A 21,994-nucleotide genomic window follows, 5' to 3' on the forward strand; every position below is an offset into this window, starting at 1 on the left:
TGTCTGGCCTGGAAAGCAGCAGCTCTGACATAATTGTAGCTAAAGCAAAAAGAATAGCGCCAAAACCTTAACCGTAAGAGAACTGTGCCTAACCAAATAATAGCCATGCCGTTATTATCGACCCTGGCAGCTTGCGTCCAATGTGGTCCACGTTTCACAGTTGACATTGAACAAACATTGGCACGCATGCTCTTCAGTGATGGAAAGTAACTAAGTACATATTTAGTCAAGTACGGTAGCCTACTTATAAGTACAAATCTGAGGATTGTTTTCCTTAACAGGAGTATTTAAAATTTTCAATACTTTTACTTCTACTCCACTACATCTCGAAGGAAAATATTGTACTTTTTACTCCCCTACAATTATTTAAAAACTTTAGTTACTAGTTACTTTGTAGATTATTACAAAACATGCATTAACCAATTCATCCCTAAATACTTCGGCTATTTGAAAATAGCCGATCTACAAGCTCACAACTCGTCGCTTTGCGACGCGTTGTGAGCTTGTAGATCTGCTATTTTCAAAAGATTTGTATGCATTTTGAACACTTGAACACTCTGCATAATGGGTAATTTTACTTTTGTTGCTTTAAGTATATTTTGATGCCAATACTTTTGTACTTTTACCCAAGTACATTTTGAATAGGCCTACAGGACTTTTAACTTGTAACAGAGTATTTCTACATTGCAGTATTGATACTTTTTACTTAAGTAAAACATGTGAGCACTTCTTCCATCACTGTCCACATAATTTCACAGTTGACTTTGAAGAAACATTGGCTTGCAGCTTTTTAGAAATAAAGCCATGACTTGAATTAAGCTCGTGGAATTTTTCCACACCATCATTCTTCCAAAAAACAAGTCCTCGTAGACCTACTTACTAACATGTTGTTTGTCCTTGGCTTGGCAGTATACACACCATATTGACATAACGTTGCTGTCAGCAGAAACCTTGTATCTCCATATTTCAGCTTTTTTATTGTATTAATGCCGTGCTTCGTCATACTAATATACAGTGTGACACAAAAATAGCAAAAATAGCTGATCTACATAGCGTGTCTGCTATTTGATATGCAAGATCTGCTAATTGTGCTGTATTTGATTATTTTTGTTTAAGTGAAAGTGGCTAAGCGTTTTATAAATATTGAACCAATGAAAAGTTTTAACAAGAGCTGGTGACTATATAATAACTGCATTGGATCCATTGGAACATTTCCTTGAAAAGTAACCAGTGTTGCCATGTCTGCTTATTATAAGCGACTTTGGGCTTGTTGTGTTAAGTCGCTTTTAAATATTGGTGGTGGCGGGTTGCAGTTTTTTGGGCTCGTTTCTAAAGTGCAGTTGCTTATTTGGGCTTAATTGTTTCCTAAATATTGTCTAAATTATTTGGGCTTGTTTCCTAAATATTGTCTAAAATCAGTGGTTCTTAAACATTTTCATGGCAAGGACCCCCAGATTAATAAGTATTTGTCTACAGACACCCCTTTGGAAATAAATTGTCAAGATTTGTGTTGTTAAAATGCTTGAATATTCCAAAACGACACATTGTTATTTTATTATATTTTTTCTCGCAGATCTACAAGCTCGCGGCGCAGCGCGCTGTGAACTTGTAGTACGGCTATTTTCTAATAGCCGTAGCCATATAGTCGCTTCTTTTGGGCTTGTTTTCATAGACCTGGTTGCTTATGTCTCTCGCAACATCTGGCAACGCTCCAAGTAACCGTTTTGGACATACAAGGTTTCCAGCTGTCAGTGGCAACATTGACACCAGTCCACGAACACAGAGAAACATGTTGTTTTATCTACGGGTAATTCCCAGCCTAAAAAGACCTTGGCCGGGGGGCTACACGCTATCATCTCCCAACACATCACAAGGTCGGCCAGTGATGGAAGAAGTATCTCACATGTTTTACTTAAGTAAAAGTATCAATACCCTATTGTAGAAAGTCCGGTATTCAAAATCTACAAAAGTATTGGCGTCAAAATATACTTAAAGGAGGAGTTCACCCAAAAAAAAATCTTATTTTCTATCAATTGCACACCCCATGAAGCCTTGAATTCATGGATTTATTTTTGTTTTTGTGGCATTCCTAAGCCAATAATTTGATGACCGGGTGTGTATCCGGTAGGAGACACAAATAATCTACTTTGTGTCTCCTAGCCGGTAGGAGACGGGAATCAAATTATTGGCTTAGGAATGCCACAAAAACAAAAATAAATCAATGGATTCAAGGTTTCATGGGGTGTGCAATTGATAGAAAATAAGTAATTTTTTGGGTGAACTACTAACCAAAAGTTAAAGTAGTCATTATGCAGAAAGTCCCTTTCCACAAGTTTTCAAATGTATGAAAATACTTTGAAAATAGCAGATCTACAAGTTCACATGTGTCCCAAAGTGACGTGTTGTGAGCTTGTAGATCAGCTATTTTCAAATTGCCAAAGTAAATACACACATATATAGGTCTGAAGTGGTTTCATAATAATACAAATCTAAAAGTGGAAAACTAACTAAACTTTTCAAATAGCCTAATTGTAGTGGAGTTAAAGTGCAATATTTGCCTTTGAGATGTAATGGAGTAGAAGTAAAATGAAAATTGGAAATGCTCCAATAAAGTAAAAAAAATACCTCAGAATTGTACTTAATTACAGAAGCCTACTTGAGTAAATGTACTTAGTTACTTTCCACCACTGAAGGTCGCACACACACACAGTCAGGACCAACCGCCATCATGGCCGTGATTCCACTCACTCCGTGCCAGTCAACAGAACAGCAGCTACGGCCAAATAAGGCAAATAATCAAGTCGTGTGTTTGGATCCAGTCTCTCCAGCCAGCCAGCCAGTCAGCCCACTGGCACACACACACACCACAGTCCACCAGATCACACCCATCAACATCAACAATATGCTCCCTTTTAGGCACGTGCACATATAGAGACATCAAAGAGGGCTTGAGCCCCCTGCCCTTTGACTCGTATGTAAAAAAAACTGTCCCTCTCCGACCATGAATGCAGCGTTTATCATGGTAAATGCCCCTCTACCCGAAGGCAGCATTCAGGAGAATTTCCTTTTTTCTGAACACTGCTGAACTTGAATTCAGCATTTTATGTTGAAGGAATGTGCACTCTGTGTAGACATCCATGTTGTACGCCGTATCTCCCAGTAGCTAAAGAGTGTGGGGTCGTGCACCAAAAATAGCTGATCTACAAGCTGTCAACGCGCTGAGAGCTTGTAGATCAGCTATTTTCAATTATTTTTTTGCCAAAAGTGCCCTTTAGGAAATGTCAGCCCTCTAGCATTCTCTGCACGTCCCTGCTCCCTTTGTCTGTCTCTCTGTAACTCTCTGTCTCTCTCTCTGTCTCTCTCTCTCTCAGTAAGCCAGGGGAAGGCTAGAGGACAGATTAAGCCTGTTAATGATGACCAGTCTATTGAGATCTATGGGACTACAGTGCAACGGAGGGCGACCCCGCCTCCCCCCTCCTCTCCCCAATTCCCTTTTTTCTCTCTGCATGAAAACGGTCCTACCCCCCCCCCCCCCCCCCCCCGCAACCAGTGGTGGAAAAAGTACTCCAATTTTGTACTTAAGTAAAAGTATCAATAATGCTATTTAGAAATACTCTGTTACAAGTAGAAGTCCGGAATTCAAAATTGACTTGAGTAAAAGTACATACGTATTGGTATAAAAATGTACTTGAAGTACCAAAGTAGAAAGTACTCATTATGTAGAATGTCCCATTTCACAAGTTTTCAAATGTATACAAATCTTTTGAAAATAGCAGATCTACAAGCTCACAATGCGTCGCATTGTGAGCTTGTAGATCGTCTATTTTCAAATGGCCGAAATGTATACAGAGCTGAATGTATCTTTTGTAATAAAAATCAAAATCTACAAAGTAATAACTCAAGTTGTCAAATAATTGATAAAAGAGTAAAAGTATAATATTTGCCTCTGAGATGTAGTGGAGTAGCAGTACAAGTACTGCAAATTGGAAATGAATACTCCGGTAAAGTAAAAAATACCTAAAAAATTGTACTTTAGTACAGTACTTGAGTAAATGTACTTAGTTACTTTACACCACTGCCCGCAACCTCCACCTGGCTCCAGGGTCTAGCTTGTCTCCTCCATAGATCACAGAGATGTCCTCCAGATTAGCCAGAGGAGGGGGGGAAGAGGGGTGGAGGGGGTGAACTGCGTCCAGAGCGGGCCGCTTCGGCGCTGGAATAACTCTCGCTGATAGCTCTCTCTGTCTAGAACACGTTGAGTTAAACACAGTGGCACGTTGTTTAGGGAGAAAAAAGGATTAATCAAACATTAGCGCAGCTAAGGCGACAACCGGCCATTAACAGTGTTGTTGTTGTTGTTTGGGTTTGTTTCTTCTGTCTCCTTGGAACGAGAGAACCAGATACGTTTCTGTTTTGTTTGCTGAAGAGATTTGAAGCGTTCCAAAAAAACATATAAATCCCTTGGGGGGGATGAGGGGGAGGGTGGGTGGATTGTGGTTTGCTGGGTCTTGTCTTTCTTATCTGCCCTTGCTGCTTATGTTTCCATCGCCCCTGAATCCCCCCCCCCAAATGTGGACACACACATACACACGCACTGACACACACATACACACAATGACACGCACGCACGCACACACACTGCGGCTGTCATTATCTTCCCATCCCCACTAGTTGCAGGTGTGTGTGAGAGTTAATGTGCAGCAGCTTGAGACCAGCAAGCCAGTGGTTCTCTGGACTGGTAGGAATCTCTCTGTCTGACAGTCAGCCAGCCAGTCAGTGTGCGTGCGTGCGTGCGTGCGTGCGTGCGTGCGTGCGTGCGTGCGTGCGTGCGTGCGTGCGTGCGTGCGTGCGTGCGTGCGTGCGTGCGTGCGTGCGTGCGTGCGTGCGTGCGTGCGTGCGTGCGTGCGTGCGTGTTGCGTACGTGCGAGCCCTGACTGTGCAGCCAGTGTGCAAGCAGTGTGCCACACTGATATACAAGCATTGTATGTCTTGTATCTCACATGGTTCATCTTTTCGTGTGACTTGTTGTGAGGAGCTTGTGACTAGATAATATCTATATTTTTACCAGGAGTACCTTCAGTATACTTTTGAGGCTGATCACTGCCGGAATGGCTTAGGCATAGTTGTACTGAGGTCACGTTTAGGAATACCTTGATCCGGTGTGAGCGTATTTTGGGGCGAGCGTTCATGTATTCGCCGCAATAGCTGACCGCATACGTGCGGCACCTTGATTGTATTTTGACAGAAACCTGTGTTGCATATTATCCTTTCCCCCTCTCTGCCTCGCTGTGTAAATAATGCAATAACTGACTTAAAATAATCTTTGAAGATGAGAAACTGAGTGTGTTGATGGAGCAAATTGTGATAAAGTTGAATGTATCTAATTATTCCTTTTTCTCTTTTTCTTCTTGGTGCCGTTACCTCAACTGTGAAAATCTACACAGGTAATCAAAACATTTATTTTTCTACTGTAGCTTGGTTTTACTTTGGTGATTTGAATTCTCCCTCTTCCAAGCGAGGTTAACACAATTTCCGACAGAGTGCTTTAGCATTTTTGTTGTAAGTTATTCATATTCATGCGATTTCATAATAAGCATTGTTGAGCCTGGCGCGCCATGTTTGTTCGACTTGATGATACTTGAGACCACCTACGTTCAACACACACTCACAGTCCATGGATAGCGTGGACTGGACACACACGCACACACACATTCCATGGTAGCGCGTGTGCACTTATGCTGTACACGCACACACGCACGCACACACACACACACACACACACACACACACACACACACACATACACGTACACGTACACACACACACACACACACACACACACATACACATACACACGCACACACACATTCCATGGTAGCGCGTGTGCACTTATGCTGTACACGCACACACGCACGCACACACACACACACACACACACACACACACACACATACACACACACACACACACGCACACATACACATACACATACACATACACATACACATACACACACACACACACACACACACAGGTGTGAATAGCGTTGGAATAATAAGGACTCAGGGCTCTCTAAGCACTGTGGCCCATGCACAGCTTAATGACTAAGGCTCACCAATAAGAAGCAATTACAGCTGCTTTTGACCCCAGCCTCGCTCTCGCTCTCTCTCGCTCTCTCTCTCTCTCTCTCTCCCTCTCCCTCTCTCACGTTTGCCCTCTCTCTCATCTCTCTCTCTCCCTCTACTGCAGTGATGGAAGAAGTACTGTTTTTACACGAGTGAAAGTACAACAGTATTGGCATCAACATATGCTAAAAGTACTAAAGTCTAAAATGTATGAAAATCCTTTGAAAATAGCAGATCTACAAGCTCACAACGTGTCGTCGCGACGCGTTGTGAGCTTGTAGATCTGATATTTTCATTTTGCCAAAGTATTTACATATTATCTGAAGTGGTTTTGTATTATGATCAAAATCTACAAAGTAACTAGTGCCTAAAGTTTTATATAATTATAGCGGAAGTAAAAAGTACAATACTTGAGTATAAGTTACTTTCCACCCCTGCTCCTCTCCCTCTCTCTCTATCTCTCTCTCTCTCTATCTCTCTCTCTCTCTCGCCCTCTCTCTCGCCCTCTCTCTCATCTCTCTCCCTCTACTATCCAGTGATGGAAGAAGTACTCCATTGTTTTTACTCAAGTAAAAGTATCCCTCTCTAGCCTTTCAGTAGTGTTGTCTGATCATCGTCACCCCGCACTTCTTCCCACTAACGTAAGACTTTCCATTTATCCAATTCACTAAACAGTCAATCAGACCCCCCCCCACCCCCCACCCCCCCCCCCCCCCACACACACACGTACACTGTACGCACTTTTTGTCTTTTACCCTCCTGTTTTTTATTTTTTGCCGAATCAGCTCATCCTCCTCACTTCGTTCAAGCATAAGAAAGGAGGAAATTCAATAATTCAGATAAAAGTTGGGTTGTGCGATGCCGATAGAAAATGCTAGCCCAGCAGTCCTTCTTCCTCCTCCTCCTCATCCTCCTCCGCACGCCTTTCTTTCCGCCAGTCCTGAAGTCGAGGAGGCGATGATGCTTTTAAGTTTTAACACCAGCCGTTCATGGGGGGGAGAGAAAACGCTTTTATCCCAAAGAGTCTCACATTATGGCGGGTGTGTACAGTTTAGCCAGGGCGGTCTCCGTATAGGTTTGAACCCCAAATGCTTTGGTATACGTTATACATACCACCAACTATATAATATAAATATTAGTCGCATTTTTTGGGGGCTTGTTTCTAAAGTGTAGTTGCTTATTTGGGCTCGTTTCGAAACGAGCCCAAATAAGCAACTACACTTTAGAAACAAGCCCAAAAAAACGCAACTAATATTTACAAGCAACTTAACAGAAAAACAAGCCCAAAGTCACTTATAATAAGCAGACCTGGCAACACTGTCTGTTTCCATATTGCTTCTGTACTCTGCGCCTTCCTCGGTCACTCCATCCACCTGCACGTCCTCTCTCACCGCTCATCCCTCAACTTTGGCCTTCCTCTTCTCCTCTTGCCTCGCAACTCCATCTTCAGCATCTTTCTCCCAATATATGCCTCATCCCTCCTTTTCACTTGTCCAAAAAAACATCTCTGGGCATGGTCTCACAACCACCTATGGGTCTGTAACTCTGAGAGCGTGTAAATGGAACCAAATGGACCCTTACAAGTCCCATTTTGTTCCATTTGCATACACTCTCAGAGGATATTTTGCAGTGCAGATTGAGAGTCACTGCATTATACCATCCAACGTGATCTCCACTCGAAGCACGTATACGTGTCCGACTTAAAGTCCCTGTCCACGTGTACCCTGGTGTGCTTTAAATTTGCGGAAATAAAATCATCTCTGTTCAATAAATGTACATGTCAAGTATTTCTCTAACCCCAAAGAAAGTCCCTAAAGGAGTTGTACCGGTACCTTTTTTTTGCTCCATGCGGCTTTCGCCTTCACTTAGTAATCCATATCCTTATGAATTATGCATAATGTGTGATCCTCAACAATTTGGTTTTCCAATGAGTATCCACAGGGAACATCCACGCATAAACATCCATGTATAAATAAAGCACTGCGACCAAAACAACAAACAGTCACTTAACCCATTAAGGCCTGAGGCCGACTCTACAAATGCCTTCTAAATCCGTACTTCTCAAACTGTTTTGTAATTCAAAATGATTCAACATTTCTCAACACTTTCAAGAATTAAAAGAAAATATCAAAAATCGCAGATGTTCATGTATATTTTTTAATATTTTTTTGAAACGCCGAACAATGTCGTGGGTCCTTGAGGACTGTTTCTAAACACCAAGGTCCGGGGACCACCAGGGCCCCAAAATCACAGCTTTAGATTCAGAATCATCCATATTGTCCTGTCACAGGTTTAAACAGGTGTAAAGTTGGTGGGGAAATACAAATCATCATAATTTGGAGTTTTCGTGAGAAGAGAAAGGATAGAGGTAAAGTAGAACAGGTGAGGTTAGAACATACATAAAAAGGAAGGAACGCCAAAAAAAAATAGTTACTCCAGTGCGTCCCCTACAGATCTGGTCAATGGACTTTCTTTATTGACCCGATTTATTCTTCCGGGGAAATATTTTATTTTCTGGGCAAAACGTGTATTTAGACATAAGGTCAGAGTGTTCCCACAAGAAAGGTAGGCTTTCAACATCTTAAAACCATCTTTGTTTTGGTGAGTAGCTAAAGTGTATTTTATTTTTTTTACTAAAGACGAGAGGCTGCACAGCCTGCGCTACCACGGGTCTGCGGGCAACGGTGTGAAAGTACCATAGCGTTAAGGAGAACTCCTGACGCTATGGACCAGAGCTAGCACAATACATACTGTACCATGCGGCCCTGAGGCGAGGTTAAAGTAGCAGCAGGTACCGCAGGCACCGTGATATTAATGTGCAGTTCAATGGACCAGTTAAACCTCAGTGGCCGGTACCCCGTCGTGCCTCGTAGAGTTCACGGCGTCCCTCGTTCCCGTCAGGCGCACGAGCGCCGAACACAGCAGAGGCAGCGTGGCCGTGACGCCCACGTACGCCCAGTAGGGGACGGGCGGCGTGCTGCCCAGCGGGCACAGCGCCAGGCCGCGCCGGGCGCCGTCCCGCACGTGGTGCGTCGCCATGGCCACGAACAGCATCCACGGCAGCGAGGAGTAGCGCCACGAGACGTCTTTGAGGCGCGCGAGCCACGTCAGTAAACAGAGAGAGAGACACAGGACTGGGATGAGCGAGGAACAGTGGAGGGGAGGTCGGCGGGGGGAGAGAGACGGCCGCCTCGAGGGACAGAGATCCGGCCATGTAGAAGTGGTCCACGTCTATGAGCGACGCCATCAGCCCGGCCAATAGAATCTCACACAGGTCGCGCGTTTTCTTCGCGGGAAACCCGATCACGACGGCCCACGACCACAGGCCCACCAGTCCGTGCGTGGCGTTGTCCAGCCCCGCCCTCAGCCAAAGGCGACGCCGGACGGTCGACAGCTGGAGGGCGCGGTCGGCCGCCACGCAGAACAGCGCCAGCCCCGCGCACGCCAGAAGGGAGGCGGAGCTAAATGTCTGTTGTAGGAGGGTATTGTGAGCTTTCGCCGCTGCAAGGCTGAGCTGGAAGGGGACGGACTCTGGCGCCCTGCCTTTGAATCCCGCCCCTGATAAAGCGGGGGAGGCATGGGAGGAGTCTAGCTCGTAGTAGACCCCTCGCATGTTGACGGGCGGGCCGTAGGGTCCAATCGTCACCTGTGGAGGATCAGAAGGAGGCGGGTGGACCTACTTCACAGTAGACCTCCTTCCTCGTCATGCCAAGAGCGTACTGTAGTGGTACGGTAGAGGGCTGGAACCCAAACCTTTAGGGAGAGTCATGTGACCTACGCGTGACGTAATGCTATCGTCGTTTGGCGTCGAGGACACACACTTCGGTGTGTAAACAGGAAATGCCCTGTTTTGGGCATTTTCAGTTTTTCATCACTTCACCTGATGACACGCTCAGGTGAGTTTCAGTGATGTCATAATTCCATTGGCATAATTCCTAACTGGCTAGAATAATTAATTCACTGCCTTCAGTGGACACCCCTGCACACTGATAAGCAGACAATGTGCAGCTTACTTTTCATGACTTTGAATATAAGCTTTTAAAAATCAATCTAATTTGGCTGGGTGGTTTATAACCCTGGCCAGAAATACTTTCAGATGGGGGTCCGCAACCAAATGCATATTAATTTGGGGGTCCTTGACATGAAAGTTTGAGAACCACTGGTGTAGACAGCGTTCTGTCTTTCGGGTGGCTCGGTTGCCATCGTTGTCACAGTTTTGACCAGTAACGGTCAGAGAGAGAGAGAGAGAGAGAGGTTTAATGAGCATGTTTTATGTCCCCAGCAGCGACAGCTCTCTCTGCGTTGGCTAGTAAACACAGCGAGACACAAAGTAGTGCCATACTTCTTTCTAACAGCTTTAACGTAGCAATAACCGTCAAGTTCAATCTGCTCCGCCACAAACAGAAAATAGCAGAGAGAGAGAGAGAGAGAGAGAGAGAGAGAGAGAGAGAGAGAGAGAGAGAGAGAGAGAGAGAGAGAGAGAGAGAGAGAGAGAGAGAGAGAGAGAGAACAAGATATGAAGATAGTTGCTCTGCAGTTTTACGATGTTAGTCATCATTGCGTCAGCTTTCAGTTTGTTTTAAGGACACGAGAAACGGTTGAGGCATCTTAACTAAACACAAGTCAGAAAGAGGCAGAGACGCAGAGAGAGAGGAGGTCGCAGCAACGGTTGAGTCAACCGTAAAAGCCGTAAAAACAGAACATGACTAACATCCTCGCTTGAATGTTTGAACAACTCACTGACCGTTTAGTTTGACACTACACAGCAGGGTGTCATCAGAGAGAGAGAGAGAGAGAGAGAGAGAGAGAGAGAGAGAGAGAGAGAGAGAGAGAGAGAGAGAGAGAGAGAGAGAGAGAGAGAGAGAGAGAGAGAGAGAGAGAGAGAGAGAGAGAGAGAGAGAGAGAGAGAGAGAGAGAGAGAGAGAGAGAGAGAGAGGGGGGGGGGCTGGTCTGAAGTTGAGTCAGCGATTCCCATATAATTGGCAAAACAATTAAGATTTTCATGACAATACAACATTAATATAAAAATTGTTATAGAAACCCCTTAGGTTAATAAGTATAAGTCATATAGGGGAGGACGTGGAAACATGGTCGCCATTCAAAACCCACTGGAAAGCAAGTCCCAGATACAACTCACAACTGTAATATATTGATACGAATATTATGATCAATGGTGTCAAATCCTGCATGCACTCAAGTCCTACAAAACAAGTTTGAACCAAACCAATGCCAGCAAAAGTTTTCAATCTGGGAGGGTTATTGTGGGGCTGACGAAATCCAGACTGAAACATGTTCTAGCTCTATTAGTGTCTTTTCACGGCTGCCAAGAAGAAGTTGTAGCGAAACTGTCTTCATTGTCTTTTTTTAAAAACTGCGGATATTCTCACTGGTCCAATGGAGATGGCCCGATTTAGCACATGGCGCTACAGTATCTAGTAGATCTACAATCTCACAACGCGCCGCATGGCGAGTTGGCGACCCTTTGCGAGCTTGTACATCGGCTATTATTTCAAACAGCCAATGTATATAAGGTTAGAGTGGTTCAGCTAATGTTGCTGGGGACCCCCTGGAAACCCCTTCAAGGACCCCTGGGGGTCTGTATGCCAGAAAACACTGGCATACAGACAGCTTGAGTTTATAGTTAAAGAGGTTCAGTACATAACCACACAGAAGAATATATGGTAATGGGGCAGCATTTAAATGCTTATTAGAAACAACAGATACTCCCCCCACCGCGACCAATTTGTCTGGGCTGAATAAAACACTCTTTAAAATACAGTTGACTCTGCTTCTTCTTCTCTCTCCAAACAACAGAGAGAGAGAGAGAGAGACGGAGAGAGAGAGAGGGGAGAGAGGGAGAGAAGGGGAGAATGGGAGAGAGAGAGAGAGATATGAACATCTTCGCTCCTGCTCAGGAGTTTTAAACTTCTTAGTAAGCACTGTCGACATTGGCTGGCTGCAAGGAGGGTGGGAGAGGGAGGAAGAGAGAGAGGGGGAGGGAGGGAGGGAGGGAGGGAGAGAGAGAGGGGGGTCAGGTATACAAAGATTCAGAGAGAGAGAGAGAGAGAGAGAGAGAGAGATGAACACCTTAGCTCATGCTCGGTAAACTTGGCTGGCTGTAAGGAGGGAGGGAGGGAGAGGTAGAGAGAGAGAGAGAGAAAGCAATCGAGGGAGGGGGGCGGTCAGGTATACAAAGATTCAGAGAGAGAGAGAGAGAGAGAGAGAGAGAGAGGAGAGATACAAAGAGAGGTGGGGGGTATAAGATTCAGAGAAAGAAAGAGAGAGAGGAGATGCAGTGTCCTCCTCTGACCCAGTGAGCTATATATGGAAATAAGCAGACAGTGATATGTGAGGGTTTAGCACAGAGAGCAGGCCAGGCCCCAGCTAGCTAGCTCTCCCACAAACACACCACCCAGGGTTGCCATGTCCGCTTATTATAAGCCACTTTGGGCTTCTTGTTTCTGTAAAGTGCTGGTAAATATTAATTGGTAGTTGCGCTTGCGGGTTGCGGTTTTTTGGGGGTTTGTTTCTAATGTGTAGTTGCTTATTTGGGCTTGTTTCAAAACATGTTTGTGTTATTATTTAAACCAGTGGTTCTCAAACATTTTCATGTCATGGACCCCCAAATTAATTTATCCCTGCCTATCCCCATCTGAAAATGTGTTTTTTTTGCCAGGGAGCCCCGTAACAGATTTGTGTTGTTAGAATGTTTCAAAAACCTTCCAAATCTTCCATATTTTATTTCTACAAGCTCACAACGTGTCGCATCGCAACGCGTTTTGAGCTTCACAGTAGCCTATAGGTTTAAAGTGCTCATGTGGCCTATAAGTCACTTTGTTTGGGCTTGTTTTCCTAGCTGCTTATTTCTCTCATAAAATATGGCAACACAGCACACACATACACACACGCACACGCACACGCACACACACCATGTCGCACACCGCAGTGTAGCCCTGTTTGTGTCCCCTAAAGCGACTATACCAACGCAAGGTGATCGCAATAATTAGCCGCGCCCTCTCCGCTTGGAGGTGTGCTAATTATCCAAAGAGTAGCGCTGGGTTGGAACGCAAACATGGAACACGCTAATGAGGTACTTTTACTTTACTTCAGTATGTAAAGTTTTCGATACTTTATACTTGTTCTCCACTACTATCTATCTCAGAGGCAAATATTGTACTTTTTTACTCCATTACAATTATTTTGACAGCCTTATAGTCACTTTGCAGATTACAAAACATAATAAGCCCTTACTTGAGCTATTTCTTAAAAACTTAAAAAGTCAAATTCTGAAAAGTTTTACTTCTTTTGCTTTGGTGCTACATGCCAATACTTTTGACAGAATATTCTGATATTGATACTTTTACTTAAGTAAAAATATCTGAGTAGTTCTTCCACTGCTGCGTAGCGGCGTAGGAGTGACATTGTTAGAAGTTGTATAGGACAGGAGAGAGAAAGAGTGTTGAACTTATCGAAAGGTTGAAATGTTGGTATAGCGGCCACAACTCGATTTGCATAATACCGCCACAGCGCTCGCGTTTTGGAAGAGATCCCGGTGGTTTCTGTCCGTGATGTGAGTGCATGGAGGTGGACTTCTGTGTGTGTGTGTGTGTGTGTGTGTGTGTGTGTGTGTGTGTGTGTGTGTGTGTGTGTGTGTGTGTGTGTGTGTGTGTGTGTGTGTGTGTGTGTGTGTGTGTGTGTGTGTGTGTGTGTGTGTCATCGTAACGGTAACAACTTGAACTTTTGCATCCTCTCGCGCAGGACTCCTGTCCGCCCACACACACCAAAATCCTGATTTATGCACTGCCTACTGTTAGTCGAGCGCCAGTGTTGGTGCCAGCGTAAATAGCAGATCTACAAGCTCCACAACGCGTCGCCTGTGAGCTTGTAGATCGGCTATTTTTCAGTGCGCTGCGTTGGCGCGCAACTTGAGTGCAAGTCAGGCATAAAGCCAGTGTACTCAGTTATATTTTAAACAGAGAGCCATGAGAAGAGATGTAGAGAAAGTTGAGAGATTTTGATTTTTTTTTACCCATTTTTTCACCCAGTTCCAATTGCCTATGTAATCCTGGGCGCTACTCTCCCTCTGCCAGCCTATAGGGAGAGCCCCGAACTGGGGTCATGCTTCCTACAATTAATGAGGAGTGAGCAGGCCGCTTCTTATCACCTGACAGGGGGGAGTTTCCCCGGTTGGACGTAGCGCGTGGAAGGAACACGTTATTCCAACCAGTTCCTTTCCCCTCCATCAGGCGCCCCGGCTGACCAGGCGGAGGCGATATAGAGACCAGGATTACCGCATGTTTTTGTGAGGGTATTACCTATACTAGGAGACACGGGGAGAACATGCAAACTCCACACAGAAAGGCCCTTTCACCAACCCCACCTAGGGTATGGGCACTGATGACGCGGAGGAGAGAACACGCCCCCCAGCGCCCACAGCGGGAATCGAACCCAGGACCTTCTAGCTGTGAGACGACAGCGCAGCGCTACCCAGTGAGCCATAGTCGGCTATTAGACCTCCATCTAACCGGGTTATAACTGGTCTAACAGTGAAAGTTTTTTCAACGTCTATTCTTAGTTGTTTTTTAAGCGTCTATATAGACGTCTATATTATAGATGTCATTTCAACGGCTATAATTTATTCGGTCTATATATAGACGCTTAAAAAACTGCTAATCAACGTCTAGGCTAAGAATAGACGTTGAAAAAACTTTCACTGTTAGACCAGTTATAACCCGGTTTTAGCCTAGCCGTTTATTTTAGACGTCTAATAGCCCGAAAAATGCTCAGTGGGCACCGACTGCGCCACCTTGCCCAGATTTAGATTCTTAACCACTCATTTATTCATAAGAATTTGTGCTACATCATTAGTTCATTCAAACAATCAATCACAGACTACAATAAAAGGCCACAAAAAAAATATTCTACAAAAGTTATTCCCATTATCTTTTACAGAAAAAAGTACGCCTTCATAGTTCTTCAAAGTTGAGAGAGGGAGAGAGAGAGAGAGAGATAGAAAGTGTATACTCATGTATTCTAGGCATATTCTGCACCCCCCCCCTCCCCTACCCCCCCTCCCCTATCCCCCACCACCCAGGTTTCTGTTATGTCAGCCCAACAGAGAGAGAGAGAGAGAACGAGAGAGAGAGAGACAAGAGAAACAGACTGTTTTGCATCGTTTGATCTGGGCTTCTCTCTCTCTCTCTCTCCCTTAACCCTTTAAAACCGGGAACACATCCGTGTCATTTTTTAGATTTCTTTCTTTTCTTTTTGAAAAATCTTGAACATTTTTGAGCAAATCTATGAATATATTCTACAAATGTCTTCTAAATCCTTACCGTTTAAAAAAAAAACGCATGTTACTATGTGTGTTTTCATATCAAGGACCCCCAAAATGATATGCATTTGGCCGCGGACCCCCATCTCAAAATGTTTTGTTCCAGGGACCCCCACGGAATCATAGATTCGAGTTAAAAATGTCCTCTTAAAAAAAAAAAGATAGAAAAAAGATTTGCACAAAATGTTCAAAATGTTTAAAAAATAGCAGATCTACAAGCTCATAGCGCGGCACCGAGTGCCGCGCTATGAGCTTGTAGATCTGCTATTTTTGAATGGCCCAAAGTATAAAATATGGATAAAGTGCTTACACAGATGCGTTCCCAGCTTTGAATGGGTTAATGGGTCCTGTGACAATGGGAATGGCCCAAGTGAGGGGGGGGGGGGGGTGGTGAGAGAGAGAGAGAGAGAGAGAGGGGGGGGGGGAGTCTGGCAGATGACAGGTGCGCAGAAAGGAGAGAGAGAGAGAGAGAGAGAGAGAGAGAGAGAGAGAGAGAGAGGCAGAGAGGTACAGGCGGGCTGAAGGGTCCCTGGTCGAGAGGGGAAAATGATCTATGACAGCTCTCACTTTACATCGGGAGTGCTGGGTGGATTGAACTCCCGTTGAGGCGCGGGAGAGCCTCGGATAGAGTGTGTGTGTGTGTGTGTGTGTGTGTGTGTGTGTGTGTGTGTGTGTGTGTGTGTGTGGGAGGGGGGGGGGGGGGGGCTAAATGGAGAGAAGCCGGGGGGATGAGATAGAATAACAGCCATTATTCAGAGAGGATATTATTACTGGTGTATGAGTAGTGGCCCTCTCTCTCGCTCTCTCTCTCGCTTGCTCTCTCTCTCTCTCTCTCTCTCTCTCTCTCTCTCTCTCTCTCTCTCTCTCCTGTGCGGACAGGAGCCATCGAGACAAATAATGCTTCTCTCTCGCTTTGTTGTTGTTGTTGTTTTTTTGTATTGGATTTTTGGTACTTTTACTTAACTGGAGTATTTCCAATTGTCTATATTTTTACTTCTACTCCACTACATCTCAGATTTGATACCTAGGCTATTTGAAAATAGCAGATCTACAAGCTCACAACGTGTCGCGAGTTTGTAGATCTACTATTTTCAAACGTTTTTGTACTTTTACTATTGGTACTTCACGTACATTTTGATACCAATACTTTTGTACTTGTACTCAAGTACATTTTGAATTCCGGACTTTTATTTGTTACAGAGTACTTCTGCAATCGCAGTACTTTTACTTAAGAAAAACATTTGAGTACTTTTTACACCACTGGATCCTGCTTTACGGGGACGGAGAGACTTCAACAACTCATCTCACTCCCAAGACGGTAAACGGTTGACTTTTTCGGATGGATTTGACCAATCGTCAAATGTTTGACCTGAAGGGGGGCTCTGAGTTCCGCTGAAGTGGACTTCACAACGCTCGGCACGGTGACTCGTTCGCAGATTCCCAGAGATCAAAATGGTATCAAATGGGGGGTCAGTGGCCTAATGCATATAAGGTCCTTGCAATTAAAAGGTTGAGAATCTTCTTTTTTGATGGTCCCTGTCATATCTTTTCAAATGGGGGTCCGCGGGCTAATTTATGTGTCAATTTGGGGGTGCTTGACATGAAAAAGTTTGAGAACCCTATGCTGTAGTGAACCGCCGAGATCACGTGATCACAATCCTAGAGAGAGCCGAGAGTTTGCTTCTTAAGCCGCGCAGCGGCGAATAACGTAAAACTAGCTGATCTACAAGCTTATATACAACTGTGTGCTGCGAGGTGTGACCTGTTGAAGTGAGCTTTTAGATCGCAATCGCCAACCTTTTTTTTCGCCTATAATAATGCCCCCAAAAATAGACACGCTCAAGTAGAAAGTATAGGTTTCATAACCGAGACTCTATTTCGTTCTTTATCTGTCCCCTCTATCTACCACAGACCCCCCACCCACCACCCTACCCAACGACCCCACCTGCCCGATCCCCACGTGGCAGCAGCCAGCACCCACCTAACCCCCACCCCCCTATTTTTATATGATGTAAGGAATTGCCAACAGTTGCAGCCCCCCAGGAGCAAACGTGGGCACGCACACACACACACACGCACGCACACACACACACACATACACACAAACACAAACACACACACACACACACACACACACACACACACACACACACACACACACACACACACACACACACACACACACACACACACACACACACACACACAGACAGATCGGCTAGCTTTCGGTGGGGAGGACCAACTGCCGAGATGTGTGGATGGATGGATGGATAGGAGGGGAGATCGGGGTGGTGGGGGTCTGGGTCGCTGCAGTGATACAGGAAAAAAATAATTGAAGTATCCGGGGGGGAAAGAAGAAGACATGTGGAGCAGACGACGGGTGTGTGTTGGAGGGGAGGGGGGTCGACCTGGATTTTGGAGACCACCCTACAGCCAGCGGTCCCTCAGAGCCCACCTAACTGTGTCACTCTCCCGTTTGGTGGCAGAACGTCTATGTTCTACGATATCGTCTCTGTCGGGGTGGAAACCTCTTACAGTATGTCCACAATTGTTGAGAAACCTTGAGCGTTGAAGTACATTTGAGTAAATATACTTTCCAACCACTCAGAGCAGGGTGGAGAGGGGGAAGGGAGGGCACAGCCACACAAACACAAAGACAATGGGACAATAAAATGACAGAACTGCCTTCAACCGCATGTATTTGTGTCGGCTGTGACTCAAAAGAATACTTCATGGTCCGTGGTGGAAGAAGTACTCCCATTTTTTTTTACTTAAGTATATCGTTGCTGTCGGGCAGAAACCTCATCATATTTGACCTTTTTTGTGTTTTTTTGTAAATTAACGCCCTACTTGATAATACTACAGTTACTTTGTAGATAGTATCAAAAGTAGCAGATATACTTTCCGCCGCGTTTTGTGTATATTTGTATATTTTATTATATATTTTTAATTGTAATAATCTTATCTACAAAGTAAAGGCCTTTGCACACAGGGTGCGATTAGTCAATCAGTTTTTACTGCATGCGAAAAGACGCACGAATTGAACTGGGTTCGATTGGAGAAAAAAAACGCATCGCATCGCCGCTCTGTAAATTCGGAGCCGGTGTGCATGAGGTCATTGAGAACCATGTGTTCATTTAAAAAATGATATTGTCAGTTTTTTCCGCGCGGAAAATCGCACCCTGTCAGCAAAGGCCTTAACTCATTGACTGCCATTGACGTCACCGACGTCACGTTTTTATAAGCCCAGGGTGCCAATGACGTCGCCAAAAAATCCCCCAAAAAATATATATATTTTTTCTTTTTGAAAAAAAAATCAGAACCCAAGATATCATGATTTGATGATTTGCTGCTCCATTCACTTCTTGTTTAACATCTTACTGAAAACGGCTGTATCTCGCTTCCTAAGCACTTTTTTTTTACAATGTATTTTTGGCTCTAGCACTCAGAGCCAAACTGCCAGAAATAAGTCAGGCACTGAATGAGTTAACTAGTAAATAAAGTTTTGAAATAATTGTAGTAGAGTAACAATATATGCCTCTGAGATGTAGTGGCGTAGAAGTAAAAAAAAAAAAGAAATATTGACATATACTCAAGTAAAGTAAATGCACCTAAAAATGAAGTACAGTACTTGGCTACTTTCCACCAAACGCTGCCACACAAAGACAAAAACGAGAAAATAAAATGACAGAAGCTCTGTGGAGCGTGTTTATGTGTTTCAGGCAGCAGTGACTCAGTAAGAATCCTTCATGGTTGATGGTTTAATGTTTTTTTTGGGGGGTTGTGAAGCAACCCAGTGAAGTATTGTGCGTTGAGCCCACACAGAACATTGTGCTTTTTGCTCCATTTCATATCTTAACGGTCACCAGAGTTGTGAAAACAACCCCCCACCTCGGTATCCACCCACCCACCCACCCCTGCCCACAAACCTCGTTGTGCAACACTGCGAGCTCCGCATCCGTCCGTCTGTCCTTTCGTCTGTCTGTCTGTCTGTCTGTCTGTCTGTCTGTCTGTCTGTCTGTCTGTCTGTAAAGTATAAAAGGTTGAAGTGGTTAACATCATTGTGATGCTATATTAACTAATATTGCTGGGGACCCCCTGGTACCCCCCATGGACCCCTGGGGGTCCCCGGACCCCACTTTAAGAACCAACCGATGGGCTAGACCACACTCTCGCATCGCATCGCATCATCGCACGTTCTAGAAGAGAGCTTTATCCATTTATGTTTTTGTTTGTTTGGCCTTAGGTTGAAACTCTTGGCTAACGTTTGCGCCATAATATATGGTTGTTGATTGGTTCTTGGAAGGAATGCAACATTCAACGGTTCCTCACCACGTTAAACGTGGCGTGACTGGCGTGGTATTCAGCTTGTTGTTATAGGCCAAAATCTTCAAAATGTTTTGAAAGAAATTCAGAACTTTGAAATGTTGCAAACAATAGCTGACCTGCTAGCTTGCAACATGACGCATTGCGACAACGTTGTTAGCTTGTAGAAATGCTATTTTCTTTTGCTATTCAGTGTAGGATGAAGTATAGGTCTTAAGTGGTTATAAATGACTTTGCTTTTACAATACAGAGATGTAATAAACTGGGCTGAGTCCCTTGTTTTTGGAATGCAGAATGTGAGGGCATAAAAACATTTGAGTGCTGAATATCTCTCACAGAAGCTTTTATGATCGCTACCAATTAAGCATAACCGCTTTTGTTACGATATACCCATTTCTAACTGTGTGCCCTCCCTCCGATGTTATTACAGTTTTGCATTTTTGTCTCCTTCGTTTAGTTTTTTTTAATTTCCTTTTGCCTTTTTTGTTTTCCATTTCAGTTTAGCTTTAATTAGTTTTTAAAATGGGTTTGCTGCTTTAAAGTTTAGCTTTTTATTGTTTTGGAAAAGTTTTACTATAGTTTAGTCGTACTTTAGTTTTAATTTAATTTATATTATTGCAATTTGGGGTATTTATCATGGAGAGGTTGAAAGTATTGTTTGATAAAAAAAAGAAGTGTTTTGCACTTTGGCGAAAAGCCTCAGAAAAATAATTGTAATCAAAACTTAACAATTCATAAAAAATCACAATTAAAACTAGTAAAGCTAAGATAAAAGGAAGGTACAAAGTAGCTTCTACTTTTTGATTACATTTTGATAACAATACTTTTGTACTTTTACTCAAGCAAAATTTGAATTCCAGACTTTTTCTTGTAACAGAGTATTTCTACATTGCAGAATTGATACTATTACTTTAGTAAAACATTTCCACCACTGTGTGTGTGTGTGTGTGTGTGTGTGTGTGTGTGTGTGTGTGTGTGTGTGTGTGTGTGTGTGTGTGTGTGTGTGTGTGTGTGTGTGTGTGTGTGTGTGTGTGTGTGTGTGTGTGTGTGTGTGTGCGCGCGCGCGCGTGATGAATGACACTGACTGGAATCCTAAAATCTCCACTCTGCTCTGATTGGAAATGGCCTTTTACTGTAATTACACGCTCTTCTTCTAGCTGGGGTGTGAGTGCCAAAATCCATCACAACGTGTGCAGCGTTGTGGGAGAAATTGATATTTTCAGTTTCTCCACAGGCATATAAAACAGACTCAATGCAAATGAATTGCCTGGAGTCGTATGCTGGTACGATGGTGTTATTAAACCTTGCCATGTTGACCCATAGGTGAGGAGCCTAGCTCCTGTTTCTGTAGTGTGAGGCGGTGTGATGTACATAAGTACACCCCCTGGACATGATGCTATGTCGCAGGGACTTACCCCAAATCCAACCCGTGTTTGTTTGGTCACAGGGGTCTCTCCAGCTCTTTAGTAAATAGAATATAGTACATTTTCAGGTAGGTGAAACATTTAAGCCAATCAGGAGAGAGCACTGAGAATGCATTTTCTGTTTAATAAAGAGCTGGAGAGACATGGGAGACTTCTTTTACTGAACAAACACTCTATAGCAATGAGTACTATCACAAAATAGAGCTATCTAACACTTATTTGAACCAAAGTAAATCACTTACCCTACCTTTAAGTATTCAAAAGTACATGCTTTGAAAAATTACAAGTAAAAGTAGTAGTACATTTCTTAATTTTTATATCAATGAAATTGCTGTAATGTTTTCACAATGAATGTATAGGACCTTGTAACCATTGTTTCAAATAAGTAATTCTCTGAAACCACCTGCACTGATTGCTTGTAGAACCACTACGTTATACAAAGCCTGCAGACATAGCCGTCGGAAGCCATTCCCAGTTGGGGGGGACATATTTGTACCGGCCCACGAAGTTGCGCGCGTGCGCACCCCCATCCTCGCGATTTTTTTGCGGTTCTGGGCGGATATTTCCAAGTTTTGGGTGGTTATTTGCGGTTATTTCTTTTTATAACTCTTAATAAATGTGATTGTGCCGCTCTTCCACCTTCAAGCAGCTCACAGCAGCTCACAGCAGCTCACAGCAGCAGCCAGCAGCCCTCCTTTCCAGGCAGCGGCCGCGTGGTCCTAGTGCCGGCCTCATTTGAGGCTTTTTTTTCCTCCTCTTTTTCCCCGTGGCCTCGCGGCCCAAAT

The 21,994-nt window shown here is 44.1% G+C and overlaps 2 protein-coding genes across 2 annotated transcripts in view; one reads left to right on the forward strand and one right to left on the reverse strand.

Moving 5' to 3' along the window:
• The window catches only part of sdk2b (sidekick cell adhesion molecule 2b), a 650,002-nt gene that overhangs the window by 263,931 nt on the left and 364,077 nt on the right, over nt 1–21,994 (forward strand).
• On the reverse strand, nt 8,961–9,738 carry tmem267 (transmembrane protein 267; the record flags this gene model as incomplete). The annotated part of the gene is given in 2 exon segments (XM_080454784.1): nt 8,961–9,299; nt 9,301–9,738. Coding segments are annotated over 2 exon segments (777 nt in total).

Source organism: Gymnoscopelus braueri (genome assembly GCF_963280865.1).
Source record: "Gymnoscopelus braueri genome assembly, chromosome: 17".
Taxonomy (NCBI): domain Eukaryota; kingdom Metazoa; phylum Chordata; class Actinopteri; order Myctophiformes; family Myctophidae; genus Gymnoscopelus; species Gymnoscopelus braueri.